We start from the raw sequence: 12,738 nt of genomic DNA, 5'->3' as shown, positions 1-12,738 counted from the left end.
CAAGGCGCTGGAAAGTGGTTGTGGATGTGTTTGTGTTTGTGGATGTGTGTAAAAGCGAAACAAGCTTTTCGTGTTTTTTTGTTTTCGGTGAGGATTACAAGCGCGGCGTCAGCTGTTTTTATTCGCCCACCCCTGGCTGCGGTTTACCAGGGGCGTATCGCAGCTCAGCCAGGGCTGCGCAAAGTAACGGAAACTGTTAACTCAAAGCTTCACATTAACATTACATCAGCCTTCGTTAGGGTGAACCAAATTTTGGAAGTGTGATACTTGAACTTCTGTGAAATGCTTCGCCCGTAATCACAAAAAATTTAAAAAATAATTAGATTAACTGTTTTTTTATCTACCAGTTAAAAAACGCAAAACCTTTTGTGCTATAAAAAGAATGAGTTTCATTGTTTTATTTTTTTGTTTATATTAACATTTCAATCCAAACTTTGACTATATACGTTTGTAGTACGCAGTAGTTTTCTCTTACCTTTTTGAGCTACACTATCCATCTATATGTTTTCCTTTTGAGCTAAACTGTCGAAATAGAGCTATTGGCTTTAGTGGTCTTATGATGTAATTTAAAAAATGATACCCCTTAAATTCCATCTACTGATACATCATGCGAATGGCGCAGAAGAACTTGTACGACACTTGTATGAACTGCAAATATATAAAGTAAACAACTATTACAACTTAAGAGTCGCGGAAACTTACACTGGTCATGGTCTCCATGGATATGTCCAGAAATACAGTGGCATGTAGACAGACGGGTTTCTGGGACCGCATAGCTATAAAGAGTAACATTTTCCGGAATCGAGGATCGCACTCTATCCAGTTCATATCGTAGACAGCAAAGCTAACGTTATTACTCTGCAAATATAATTTCGGTATGAATCCCTGTGAAAGCAGTATGAAGAACACAGAACAGACCGCATTGATCAGCATCTGGCTCAGGAAACAGATGAGGTAGATCTCCACCAGAGCGGAGAGTATGATTAGCACCTGTCTTCCGAAATACGGCAAATTGAAACCAACGGTCAGCTGAAATCCCACATTGCAAACGAGCAGCGAGGAGTTGATAAAGTTCAGGAGCAATACCACCCCAAAGACTTTGTTCATAAGGTCCGTGGTTCTGAAAGAGATTATTGTTGTCTCTGACCGAAATTCCTTGATAAACTTACTCGAGTACTTGGATATGGTAAGCGATTAGAGATCTTAAGTCCTTTAAATCCTCCTGAGCTCCACTGGCATCGCGATTGTTTCGAACGTTGAATTCCCTGAGAGCCGTGGCCAATCTATCGAAATGCATGATGACCTGAATGACCACGGCGAACATCATGAGATCGGCGGATATATAGCCGCAAGTGCAGGTATAAGCTGCTATGGACTGAAGCAGATAGGTCGGCCAGAATTTCCAACTTTCGCGCCAGTTCCAAGGGGCAAAGGACACATAGGGCAAAGCCAGTTCGGCATTCGGCGAATGGAGCCAAAATCTTTGGATTGCGTATTGTGTGATGGGGGAAAGACTGTTCGTAATAACCATAGTGATCATAAGAAATGCAAAACCTTTCGAGATCCGGTTGCAGAATTTCATATAGTGACCCACAGCATATTGCTTCTGCTCCTTGGCAACTGGCGGTGGAAATAACGAATTCATGTGCCGCACCAGGCTGCTCAACTTTCCCTTTTGCAGCTGAACCACGGTTATCTTTAAGACACCAACATTGCCGAAAGTGATATAGCCAACGACCATGGAATTATGGAGGAAATCCGCATTGGGTCCCACGGAGCTCGTCACAAACACCATCATTGAGAACCAAATAAAGAACAGATTGATTACGTGGAACACAAGGTACAATTGAAATGCCAGGCCCGTCTTCTGGTCCGATTCGTAGGGATCCACACCCATAGAGTGAAAGAAAAATCTGGCCAGCCTTAGAAAGTCGTCGGCTACGGGAAAAACCTTCTTCGACTTCTCCGTGGCTCCAATCTCTTTAGCGAAAATTTTCTTTTCTAAGCTAATGCTCATGTCGATCAAACTGAATTCACTGCACAATTTTGTGGAAGCTAAAATTGAACGGCTTTTATAGTCATGGCGATGTGCAGAAACCGCAAGTTTTCTTTTAAAGAATTCATTCAGTTCAAAGCATGCGCATGCACTTTAAAAAATTCTAAGGCAAAATTTAATGTTTATTATTGGAATTGTTACGATTATTCCTTTACCATGCAACATCTTAAAACTCTTACATTGAAAATGTACTGCAAATAAAAATTTGAGTGTCATCTAATTGCTTGTTTTTTCCGTTTTTTAACCAAATATTTATAATTTATAATTTTGTTCCTAAGAAACCAAACGGAAAAGAATCAGTGTGGAATATCCTAGATAACAAAATCTTTAACTATACCTTATTTTTAAAAATATTGAGAAGTGAAGAGTAAAGTATATTCGTGTCAAATAATTTTAAAAAGTCCGGCACCCATTATTATTTCATTTGCGGTTAGTTCAGCCCTTTTGCACTGACCGAAAATGTTTAAAGGATCAGAAAAAGGTATTCTTAAGAAAGATAAAATATATATCTATTACATTTAATGGGAAAAACTAGTATAACATATTTGTTGTCGTCGTCGTATATATAATAAGTTTAATAATAAGCTAATATTGGTATGAAATTCATTCAAAATTTTTGAAATAAAAATTTTTCTTTTGTGTGCCTTTCCTTTAAACCCTCTTGTGGTAAGCCATATGTATTTTATTGGCACAACACTACTTGTGTTCTGGATAAACCATTATTAAGTGTGTATAGAAAAAGAGGACAACCAATATAACGCTGGAAGAAATATTGGAGACAATCGGTCAATATAAACTCACAAAACACTTCAATTATGACAATAAGCCTTTTCGGGATTTTAAATGACAATCATTGAAGTTGCAAATAATCAAAATGAGATGTTATTGATATTGATTGGTAAATATAGCTTGAGTTTTTACTTTTAAGTTAATCAACTTATAAAAGCTGATTTATGTATAAATAATTTATGACGCCTCCAGTAACCCCATGGATTAATAATGTTCACGTATTTATTTAACTTTGGCTGACTTTTTGGCTTGTAGCACTTTCAGACTTAATTGGCAGTTCGTCGAATTTTGGCTAATCGGATTTTTAGACCACCTCGATGGGAGCCACAGGTTGGCCACCACTGACCAGCTCCTTGACCAGGTTGCGACCCCAGTTGATGCTCACATCGGCGCAGTTCTTGAAGGTTTCCTGGGGGCCACAGCCCAGGGCTCCGTTGCCGGAGTTATCGCAGATGCCCCAGTTGTTGGCTGCAATATGAATATGACTCGGTTAATTATCCAAATCCAACATTTAAAGAACCTACCACCCACGTAGGTCCACCGGAGGACGCAGTGATTGCAGGTCAGGCCCTCTGGCAGCAGGCAGGTCACATCGAATTCACCGCTCTGCTGGCCAATTTCCAATCTCTCGCTGCCATCGGGGAAACGCAGGCGGTTCTGCTCGAAGCACTCCTCCGATTCGCCTCCGAAGGCATCCAGGTTGCACAGGTGGAACTCGAAGTAGCCCAGGTGGTTGGTGGTGATCTTCACGCCCACGGTGATGGCATTGCCGGCCACGTAGCTCCTGGTCACCACGCCGGCTCCACCGATACTTCCTCCGATCTCGTTGGCGCGGGGCTGGCCATCCAAGAAGTTGTCGCCGCACAGACCGCAACGACCTCCGTTGTTGGACTGGGTCTACGCGTTCATAGAAAAACATAAGTATTTTAATCTTAAGTACCATGTGCACAAAACTCATTAATGAAATATAAACAGTGTTTTTAAATGATAAGATATTATATAATATCTAGTAGAAAAAAATATATTTTATAAACAATATAGACAGAAGTCCTTTTGATTATCCACAAAATAAGTTTTTGGTTGGAATACCTTATAAAACGTTGACTGTTTATTCCACTTATATTTTTTCTTCTTCGGAATCTGGTATGATTTTGTTTTTGTTTTTTAATCATCCAAATTCCTTTCTTTCTATAAGTAAATATAATATCAAAATAGATTCATTGGTGGAATTGCCAATTTTAGCTCTCACAACAACAAAATACACAAACGATACTGTTTTATAGTACCTTTACCATTAAATAATAAACCAAATAATATATACTTCTATTCTTGATGATAGGGAACCATTTGTTGTAATAAGATTACATTCTTTATTACTACTATTTACCAATGAGATATTTTTGGGTGTAGCCGATTGAAAACGAAAGATTAGCACTCTTTATAATTCAAGAACAATAGCTTTTCTGAATCCATAGAATTCAACTAAATATTCAAGACCTATTCGAAATTGTTCTAGATCCTTTATCAGGTATGGTATTATTTGGCAGATCCCCCACTCACATACAAGCCGCCGCAGAAGAGCTCGTTGTCGTTCCAGTTTTGGGGGGCGGATCCGTCGTAGCGCCAGCGGGAGGAGCGACTGGGCGGGGACAGCATCATGCCGTGGGCATTGATCTCCTGCAGCCCAATGGCCAACAGCAAGGTCACGCTGAGCAGGTACTTCATGGCGTATATTTATATTTGGCTTTCACTTTCACAATGCCACACGCATAGACGCACCAGGTTTTATATGGGCTCCTGCCGGACTTATCAATCCGTTTGGAATTGAGAGTTTTACAGTAGCTCTCATGGCGATAAGAACGCGTGATAACACTCAGTATAAATAATAACAATTGCAGTTCCTCGTACCGGTCAAAATCCGCAGAATCAACACTCCAGATAGGCCTCGGATAACCATCTTCGATTGGCATAGTTAAATATTCATAAAAATGTCGGTCGTCCAAAAGGCCTCATTTAAGTGGCATAGATATTGTTATATTTCTAATCACATTTGTGCAATCTGGAGTTTGTTTATTGGATTAACTGATCTCAAGTGTTGCTCATTGATTATTTGTTTTGGGTTTACGGCGATTAGTTGTTTGGGTTTTCATAAATTCCTTAAATTTCCCAAAGGCTAATCAAAGAGCTTTGAAATTTTTTAAATATTTTTACATCTGATCAAAAAGTTTTGGAGGGTTTTGTCGATCCTTCCGTAACTTTTTTATTTAAGTGAGTATAAGGCTTTAATAAGAAATAAACCCTTTCTACACCAAAAATAAGTTTAAGGAGAACAATGTACTCATATAATTTTTAGCATTTAATTATTTAAAATTGGTATTGAAAAATTATACGGAATTTCTTAAAAAGAGTATGATTTCTAATACATTTTTTAAATAGAAGTTCGCTATAATAGTAATTGTACATTACATATTAATTTTAAGTAATAAAACTTATTGAAAGACCTCAGTTTCTTTAATACACCCAGTATTTCTTACTAGAAACCAGCTTTTCAATTCACTTTAAAATGGATAATCCTAAAAATCAGTATTTCAAATATTAAATCGGAATTCACCACGAAATTGGTGGGTTTCCTCGAAATTATTGTTAGCAAATATCCATAATGAAGACGATGGCTTTTAATTCAGTATTTTTTAGTATTTATAGTAGTATTTTAGCGCTGCGGTCACACTGCACCACACGTGTTTCGTCCGTAAACATTTCGGCATGTTGCAGAAATCGTGGGATTTGTAATAGAAAATCAAGGAAAAGGGACGAACAAGACGCTACAATGACGCACCTGGGGACGGATGACAAGCCTGAGTCGGAGGAGCGGAGGTCCGTGTTCAAGGAGAGCAGCTGCATCTTCCGGCGGAATCGATCCCTCGGCTACGTGAGCAACCAGGTTCCGGCGGTCACCCGCTACATTCAACGTCGCAGGGACACTCTGCTGATCACCTGCATCGGCAGATCCTTCCAGGTGTACACCGCCAATCACTTTCGGCTGCTCCACGTCAGCGGCCTGCATCCGGACGAGATTACGGCCCTGGCCACCGATCGCCTGCACACGTACTCGGCGAGCAACAAGTGCATCTTCGCCTGGCGGGCGGGCAAACACATCCGGCACGTTTACCGTGGCCACCAGAAGGATGTCCACCTTCTGCTGCCTTTCGGCTCCAATTTGATTGCCGTCGATCGGGCTAATGTGCTGAAGGTGTGGAATATACCCACCGAGGATGTCTATCTGGAGGTGCCCTTCCGGCCCGAGGAGTTCCAGATCACGGCGGTGGCACATCCACCCACATACATCAACAAAATCGTGCTCGGCTCCCAGCAGGGACAACTCAAGATCCTGAACATCAAGAAGAACAGCGTGGTGTGCACTTTGAGCCACCACGAGAGCAGAATAACCTGCATCGAACCTGCTCCTGCTTTGGATGTTGTGGCCGTGGGTCATGGAGACGGTGCCATCGTCCTGATCAACCTGAAGTTCGACGAGGTGCTGATGCGCTTCCAGCAAGACTGGGGCCAGGTCACCAGCCTCGCCTTTCGCACTGATGGCCCACCCATCCTTGTGTCTGCTTGTAGCAACGGTTACATGGCCTTCTGGAATCTGGAGGAGCGTAAGTTAGCCGGTCAGCTGCAAGCGCACGAAGAGTCGGTGACCACGGCGATTTGCCTGCCCAGCGAGCCCGTGGTGTTCACCACCTCGCCAGACAACTCCATGAAGATGTTCATCTTCGATATGCCGGATGGTGGGGCTAGACAGCTGAGGATTCGCGAGGGACACACAAAGCCGCCACTCTGCATCCGCTACCACGGCAACTCGGGAGTCTCCATTCTCTCCTCCGGCGAGGACAGCACCATGAGGGTGTTCTCCACCCTATCCGAGTCGCTGAACAAGAGCATGGGCAGAGCCTCCTACAAGCAAGAGGTCACTAAAAAGAAGAGTAAGTCCTTTTGCTCATGCTAAAAATGTCCTTTTTAATATATTACCATTCCTTTAAGATCGCTTTCAGTTCGACAAGTATGGCATGCCGCCCATTCTAGAGTTTACCTCGGAGACAACCCGCGAGAAGGAGTGGGACAACATTGCCGCCATTCATGCAGGCATTATTCAGACGACCACCTGGACGTTCGGCCAGAACCGCATGGGCGAGCACCGTCTGGTGCCGCAGCAGTTCCAGAATAGAAATCGCACGAATTTCCAAAGCGAGACCACTTGCATCGTGCTGACGCACTGCGGCAACTTCGTGATTATCGGCTACAGCAGTGGCGACATCGAGCGCTTCAATATCCAGTCGGGCATCCATCGAATTAGCTACGGTTCGCCGGCCCACAAGAAGGCAGTGCGCGGCTTGGCTAGCGACAATCTCAACCAGACTGTCATCTCTGGCTGTTCGGAGGGTTTGCTCAAATTCTGGCCGTTCAAAGGAAAGCGTAAGGAGTTATCTCGTTTGTTATGACAATAATCCCAAAAAATTCTTCTCTACCTCCAGTTGGCAAGCCCCTGACCCCCCTGGCCATTTTACGCCTGGCTGATGGAATTGCCCTAATGCGTCAGCACCGCGAGAGCTCCATGCTGGCCGTGGGCCTCGAAACATTCAAGATCTTTGTGGTGGACATGCACACGCGGGTGATTGTCCGCAAGTTCATCGGTCACACGGCCAAGCTGAACGATCTTACCTTCAGTCCGGACAGTCGCTGGCTAATCACCGCCGCCATGGACTCCACGATCAAGGTCTGGGACATACCCTCCTCTTATATGGTGGATCACTTCCGGGTGCAGACGCCTTGTATATCGTTGAGCATGTCGCCCAATGGTGACTTTCTAGCAACCGCACATGTTGGCCTTCTCGGTATTTACCTATGGGCAAACAAGACGCTCTTTAATCAGGTCTCCCTGCGCTCCATCGATCCCCTGGAGCCGGCTCCCTATGTGGGATTGCCCACAAATGTGTGCGATGCCATGGAACTGGAGGATGGCATGCAGGAGCTGGAGATTGACGATGAGGACGAGACGAAACTCGGGGAGCTAGTCGATGCCAAGTACGAAACTCCAACCCAGCTGTCCGAGGAGTTGATTACGCTATCCGGATTGGCTGCATCTCGCTGGCAGAACCTTTTGGATTTGGAGCTCATCAAACAACGCAATAAACCCAAGGCTCCGCCAAAGGCACCCAAGCAGGCTCCCTTTTTCCTGCCCACCGTTTCGGGACTAGAGCTGCGCTTCGATGTGCAGAATGGGCAAAAGGAAGAGGAGAACTCCCGTATCCGAAAGGCTTCCACGCTCAATAATCTAACTGCCTTTGGCCAACTGCTGGAGGAAACTGCAGACAGCCTGGATTTCGCTCCCGCTGTGGCGCACTTGACCCAACTGGGTCCTTCGATGGTGGACTTTGAGATCAAATCACTACACCCGGAGGCTGGAGGTACTCTCCTCGCCATGCTGCAGTTCCTCAAACTCGTTGAGTTCATGTTTGGCACCAATCTGAACTTTGAGCTTGCTCAATCCTATCTGAGTGTCTTCCTGCGATCCCATGGCCTCGGATTGACGGAGTCTGCGGAACTGGTGAAGGCGCTGCGCAGTGTTTCCCAGGTGCAGCAGGAGGCTTGGCAGCGCATTGAGGAGAAGCTGATTTACGGTACTGGAGTTGTGGCTGCCCTCCGGAACTTCGCGCATTAGCTTCTAGCACCTACATATTATTAGAGTTCACCATCAAATTTTGTAAATAAAGTTACAAGACCTTTTAAATAATTGAATCGTTGATTCCCACCTTCGCTGTGGGTTTTACTGGGAAGAATTTATATGCTAGTCAAACTAAAGCAGATGCAGTGCAAAACTGACCTATAATACCTTTAACAGATTTCCAGTTTGTTAAAAATATTCAGTGATAATTAATTCCCTCAAAATAATCAACTTAAAGTTTGTGTTCGATCAAAATTACAGATGAGGAAGAAAGCGTAAAAAAGGTCATAGCAAAGAACAAGTTTCATGTGTAACTATGTTTTTTTTCACCCTATTGCATTTATTTGACGAGAAGCAAATATCGAAATAATCGCTAACTAGCAAGTGGTATTCAAAACTATCCTCGATTTCTTTTTATCTTAAACTAATCCGAGATAGCAGTTTAAGTATTGTACCCAAAAGTGGCTACCATTAAATTTAATCACGCCGGGCACTTATACAGGTGCCATCCAAATTCAAGATATCTCCAATTGGCATTAGGAGAATGATTCACACCCCAGATGACTGTGCAGCGATTATGGAATAGGCAGATAGCTGGGGCATGAGAAACAGGAACACCGGGAAGAACAAAGTACAGCACTTGGGTTGAAATTGTGTATTAATTATTTATTTGTTATATCCGTTTAAACTAACGCTTTTATTTATGCTGGAATTAAATAACTTAAACTTGTTCCTAGACGCGTTCGCTGGCGCGGACTTTAGATACGGTTTCTAGTGGCGGCTGATTTTCAATTTCAGTTTAGTTTAGTTTCAGTTTCCGTTTTCGATTCTTTGACATCCAACGCAACATAAACGAAAAGAAAAAAATGTCCCATTGGTTTACAAACAACCACGCGTTATAGACATAGTGCATATATCTGATAAGTTCCTTTGATTTATACCTAAATATCGTAGCTTGCATGAAATAACTTTAGATCTCGACTGGTTGGGTCTCCTAGTGTGTGTTGGATGGTGTGTTTGGGTGCTTTTTGGGAGTTCTTCGGCCATTGCAAGCGCAGTTACAGTGTTCCGGGAGCTGGTTTACATATTATTACTGCTTGTTGATTGGGGGTATTATTAGGGTTGTGTGGATCCGGGGGTGCAGCACGCAGCGGGGGCGCTTAACTCGATGTGCACTGCTGGACACGGGGACCATCCTGATAGCCACCATCGTCCTCATCGTAGGCCATGCGCTGGTGTTGCTGGCGGCGTTGCTTGGGATCAAAGTCCTCCTGCGAGAGACAAATTTATTAATTAGCAAAACTATAAAACTTTGTTTACTAAGTGGGTATTAATATCTTATCAAAAAGGGTAGCTACTATAGAAACTTTCTTTCTAGGGGATGTTAATGTTAATTTTTCAAGCAAATAATTAAAAAAAAATTTTCAAGTTTTTATTTTTCTCCTAGTTGAATTGGAATTTAAAGCACATTTATTACGAGTCATGGCCATAAATTATTGTATGTATATTTTAAAGTCATGTAAAGTACTCACCAAAACCGTCTGCTCTGCATCGATTGGAATGTCAACCTCCGGCGCCGGCGGTAGGCACTGTTTCAGCGTGGGCACCACCGATGGATTGATCACCTCCGGGAAGATGACCTCAAACTGTATGATCAGCGTGCCCTTCTCCATGGGGTTCTTGAAGATGGGCATACCTTCCTCGGCAATGCACTTGGTCATCTCGTGCCTGATGACCTCGCCGGGCTGCGTGGACACGATCAGATCGCGATCGTCTAGAGTTTTGACGATTCGCTGGAATCCGCAGAGCGCCTCGACCAGCTGCAGGGGCATCTTCATCATCAGATCCTGTCCGGCGTGCGCAAATGTCGCGTGCTCCTTTTCGTCCAACAGAATAATAATATCGCCTGGCTGAGATTCCGGCTCGTGATCGCCCTCGCCCGTGAACACGATCTTTTGGCCGTCCCGCATTCCCTTCTCGATGTGCACTTCGAGTACCTTGCGTTCCCGCACCGTTTTCCGGCCACTGCAGTTCTTGCAGCGATCCTTCTCCTGAATGGTCTCACCAGTTCCGGAGCACTTGCGGCACACCTGCTCAATGTGCTGCATGATGCCGGGGGCGATCTGCTGGACGCGGGTCTCCACACCGTTGCCCCGGCACTGCATGCACTTCTCGATGCTGCCCTTCTTGCCGCCGCGACCTTCGCACTTGTCGCAGATCACGTTCTTCTGGAGCTGCAGCTTCCGCGTGGCTCCGTTGTACAGCTCCTCCAGCTGCACGGACATCTGGTGCACCACGTCCTTGCCACGCCTCTCGCGCCGACGTCCACCGCCGCCGCCTCCGAATCCGGCGCCGAAGAACTTCTCAAAGAAGTCCATCGGATTGCGGAAGTCCCCGGAGTCGGCACCTCCCTTCTTGATGGCCGCCTCGCCACCATCGTCGTACACCTGACGCTTGTCCGCATCCGAGAGCACCTCGTACGCCTGCGAAATGGCCTTGAACTTCTCGCCCTCGTTGGGGTTCTTGTCGGGATGGTACTTCAGGGCCAGTTTCCGGTAGGCCTTTTTCAGCTCTTCGGGCGTGGCATTGGGCTTCACGCCAAGCAGATCATAGTATCCAGTCTCCTTGACCATCTTGTATGCTGTTTACTGAAAGCAGAGAAGGGAGGATTACTATCTGGGAGCTGGTAAAGTTTAGATTCAGGAATGCAATCCGATTTAAGGATTAGTACGGATGTAGTAAATTTACGAACTGTATAATTTTTGCGTTATCCAAAGAAAATGTACAAATTTATATAGATACAAAGCTAATTTGGCATATAATAGTACTAGTAATAGTAAAATAAGTCTGAAGTTTAAAAAACAACGTTGGTTCCTATGGCAGCTAGTGACGATCTGAGGTCTATGAATGTGTTTGTTTGAATGTCTTGCTTTGGATATGACGTTTATAGGGATGGGAAGTGCTCCCCAACTGAAATTATAGATCATAAACATGTAGAGTATTTATATTGCTCATCACATTGGCTATATGGAAACCTTTTCCCACGATTTGTTATGTTGTTGGGATAGTGATAGATGTTTGAATATTTTAGAAAAACAAACATTCAGATACTATTGTTGTTAAAGAACTTTTCGACTTGTTTATTGATTTCTATAGCTATCGTCTTGATTGCAACAGCCTTTTTTCTCAGTGCAATTTGGCGAAAAGGGGGATTGAAGGGTGGGCATTCCCGGAAGCTAGAGCCCCGGTTTCAAGGTCGTAACGCCGCCATGTGTTTGCGAAAATAACTGCGACGTTTTCTTGCCGATTTCTAGAACAATTTTCGTATTTCAAATCGGCGAGCAGCTGACGCTCTCTCTCCCTCATTTCCCCCCTCGCTCTCTTTCTAGCGCACTCACACATATACACAGTTTCTAGAAATTTTCGTCAGGGCAATGCAGCCCTGGTTTTGCGAACGGCGACCGCAAAGCAGAGAGCGTGATAATGGAAAACGGGCAAGAGAAAAGCAGACAAAAGGGGAAAGGGCAAAGTGTAGAAAATAAAAATGGAAATCAATTCAAGAATCTGCTATTGCTTTAGAAGGCAACTGAATAGCTAAATCAATTACATTTTTGGCCAAAGATAGAGGGCATACACATATGCACGAATGTGCGCTGGTATGGGTACCAACATGTGCCGCGCAAGACGCTGCGTCAGAATAATTCAATTTGAACAAAGGAGAAGCAAAACCAGAGGGCCATCGATTTTGCAAAACTAAGGCCAAGAAACGAGGAGAAATCTTTGGCGAAAAACCACTATCGCTGATTACTTAACGGTAAAGAAAAAGAACCAAGCGAAAAGGAAGTGTGTCTACCAAGTACGCACACACACACACACACGCACGCTCTGGCAAACGCATTTGCGAAGCAAAATGTGCAAAATCAGGTGGAAATTGAAATTAACCCACCGCAGCGCCACTCACCTTTTCCTCGTGTCGTGTCGTTTCTAAAGCAAATGGAGACTTTCGCAACCGGGTTCCTTGGGGTTACACTTTTACAATAATTTTAATTCACGTCGACTGCTTTTCAATAGCTTACTATGGCCGCCACGCTAGGAAGAAAATAGGGATGTGAAATATATATCATATAGGAATATATCGATAGACTGGCTTTCGCAGCGGTTGGCGATT

General features: G+C 44.2%; 4 protein-coding genes across 4 annotated transcripts; 1 reads left to right on the top strand and 3 right to left on the bottom strand.

Moving 5' to 3' along the window:
• Window positions 1-594: 594 nt before the first annotated feature.
• On the bottom strand, window positions 595-2,017 carry LOC119551771 (odorant receptor 67a-like). Its single transcript, XM_037861301.1, has 3 exons — window positions 1,170-2,017; window positions 703-1,120; window positions 595-648 (listed from the first exon to the last, which is right to left on the bottom strand). The coding sequence occupies exons 1-3, from the start codon at window positions 2,015-2,017 to the stop codon at window positions 595-597; spliced, it is 1,320 nt and encodes a 439-aa protein (XP_037717229.1).
• Window positions 2,018-3,131: 1,114 nt separating this feature from the next.
• Window positions 3,132-4,570, bottom strand: LOC119563214. The gene is made up of 3 exons (XM_037876511.1): window positions 4,406-4,570; window positions 3,370-3,742; window positions 3,132-3,313 (listed from the first exon to the last, which is right to left on the bottom strand). Exons 1-3 carry the CDS (start codon window positions 4,568-4,570, stop codon window positions 3,150-3,152), a joined length of 702 nt encoding a protein of 233 aa, XP_037732439.1. The 3' UTR covers window positions 3,132-3,149.
• Window positions 4,571-5,566: 996 nt separating this feature from the next.
• On the top strand, window positions 5,567-8,639 carry LOC119561880 (WD repeat-containing protein 36). The gene is made up of 3 exons (XM_037875355.1): window positions 5,567-6,831; window positions 6,890-7,321; window positions 7,381-8,639. The coding sequence occupies exons 1-3, from the start codon at window positions 5,673-5,675 to the stop codon at window positions 8,565-8,567; spliced, it is 2,778 nt and encodes a 925-aa protein (XP_037731283.1). The 5' UTR covers window positions 5,567-5,672; the 3' UTR covers window positions 8,568-8,639.
• Window positions 8,640-9,221: 582 nt separating this feature from the next.
• Window positions 9,222-12,688, bottom strand: LOC119557578 (dnaJ homolog subfamily A member 4). The gene is made up of 3 exons (XM_037870380.1): window positions 12,532-12,688; window positions 10,103-11,218; window positions 9,222-9,841 (listed from the first exon to the last, which is right to left on the bottom strand). Exons 2-3 carry the CDS (start codon window positions 11,201-11,203, stop codon window positions 9,731-9,733), a joined length of 1,212 nt encoding a protein of 403 aa, XP_037726308.1. The 5' UTR covers window positions 11,204-11,218; window positions 12,532-12,688; the 3' UTR covers window positions 9,222-9,730.
• Window positions 12,689-12,738: the final 50 nt, after the last annotated feature.

Source organism: Drosophila subpulchrella, chromosome 3R (genome assembly GCF_014743375.2).
Source record: "Drosophila subpulchrella strain 33 F10 #4 breed RU33 chromosome 3R, RU_Dsub_v1.1 Primary Assembly, whole genome shotgun sequence".
NCBI classification, from domain to species: Eukaryota; Metazoa; Arthropoda; class Insecta; order Diptera; family Drosophilidae; genus Drosophila; species Drosophila subpulchrella.
The sequence above is the reverse complement of the archived record's forward strand: the minus strand, read 5'-3'. Positions and strand labels throughout refer to the sequence as shown.

What these genes read in the sequence shown, in the direction of transcription:
- LOC119551771 (XM_037861301.1), bottom strand. Translation starts at nt 2,017, where the DNA reads ATGAGCATTAGCTTAGAAAAGAAAATTTTCGCTAAAGAGATTGGAGCC. An exon ending in TACCATATCCAAGTACTCGA is followed by an intron (nt 1,121 to 1,169) that starts GTAAGTTTATCA and finishes AATCTCTTTCAG; the next exon opens with AACCACGGACCTTATGAACA. An exon ending in CCATGGAGACCATGACCAGT is followed by an intron (nt 649 to 702) that starts GTAAGTTTCCGC and finishes ATATATTTGCAG; the next exon opens with TTCATACAAGTGTCGTACAA.
- LOC119563214 (XM_037876511.1), bottom strand. Translation starts at nt 4,570, where the DNA reads ATGAAGTACCTGCTCAGCGTGACCTTGCTGTTGGCCATTGGGCTGCAG. An exon ending in TCTTCTGCGGCGGCTTGTAT is followed by an intron (nt 3,743 to 4,405) that starts GTGAGTGGGGGA and finishes ATGAACGCGTAG; the next exon opens with ACCCAGTCCAACAACGGAGG. An exon ending in CCGGTGGACCTACGTGGGTG is followed by an intron (nt 3,314 to 3,369) that starts GTAGGTTCTTTA and finishes TTCATATTGCAG; the next exon opens with CCAACAACTGGGGCATCTGC.
- LOC119561880 (XM_037875355.1), top strand. Translation starts at nt 5,673, where the DNA reads ATGACGCACCTGGGGACGGATGACAAGCCTGAGTCGGAGGAGCGGAGG. An exon ending in AGAGGTCACTAAAAAGAAGA is followed by an intron (nt 6,832 to 6,889) that starts GTAAGTCCTTTT and finishes CATTCCTTTAAG; the next exon opens with ATCGCTTTCAGTTCGACAAG. An exon ending in CTGGCCGTTCAAAGGAAAGC is followed by an intron (nt 7,322 to 7,380) that starts GTAAGGAGTTAT and finishes CTCTACCTCCAG; the next exon opens with TTGGCAAGCCCCTGACCCCC.
- LOC119557578 (XM_037870380.1), bottom strand. Translation starts at nt 11,203, where the DNA reads ATGGTCAAGGAGACTGGATACTATGATCTGCTTGGCGTGAAGCCCAAT. An exon ending in ATGCAGAGCAGACGGTTTTG is followed by an intron (nt 9,842 to 10,102) that starts GTGAGTACTTTA and finishes TGTCTCTCGCAG; the next exon opens with GAGGACTTTGATCCCAAGCA.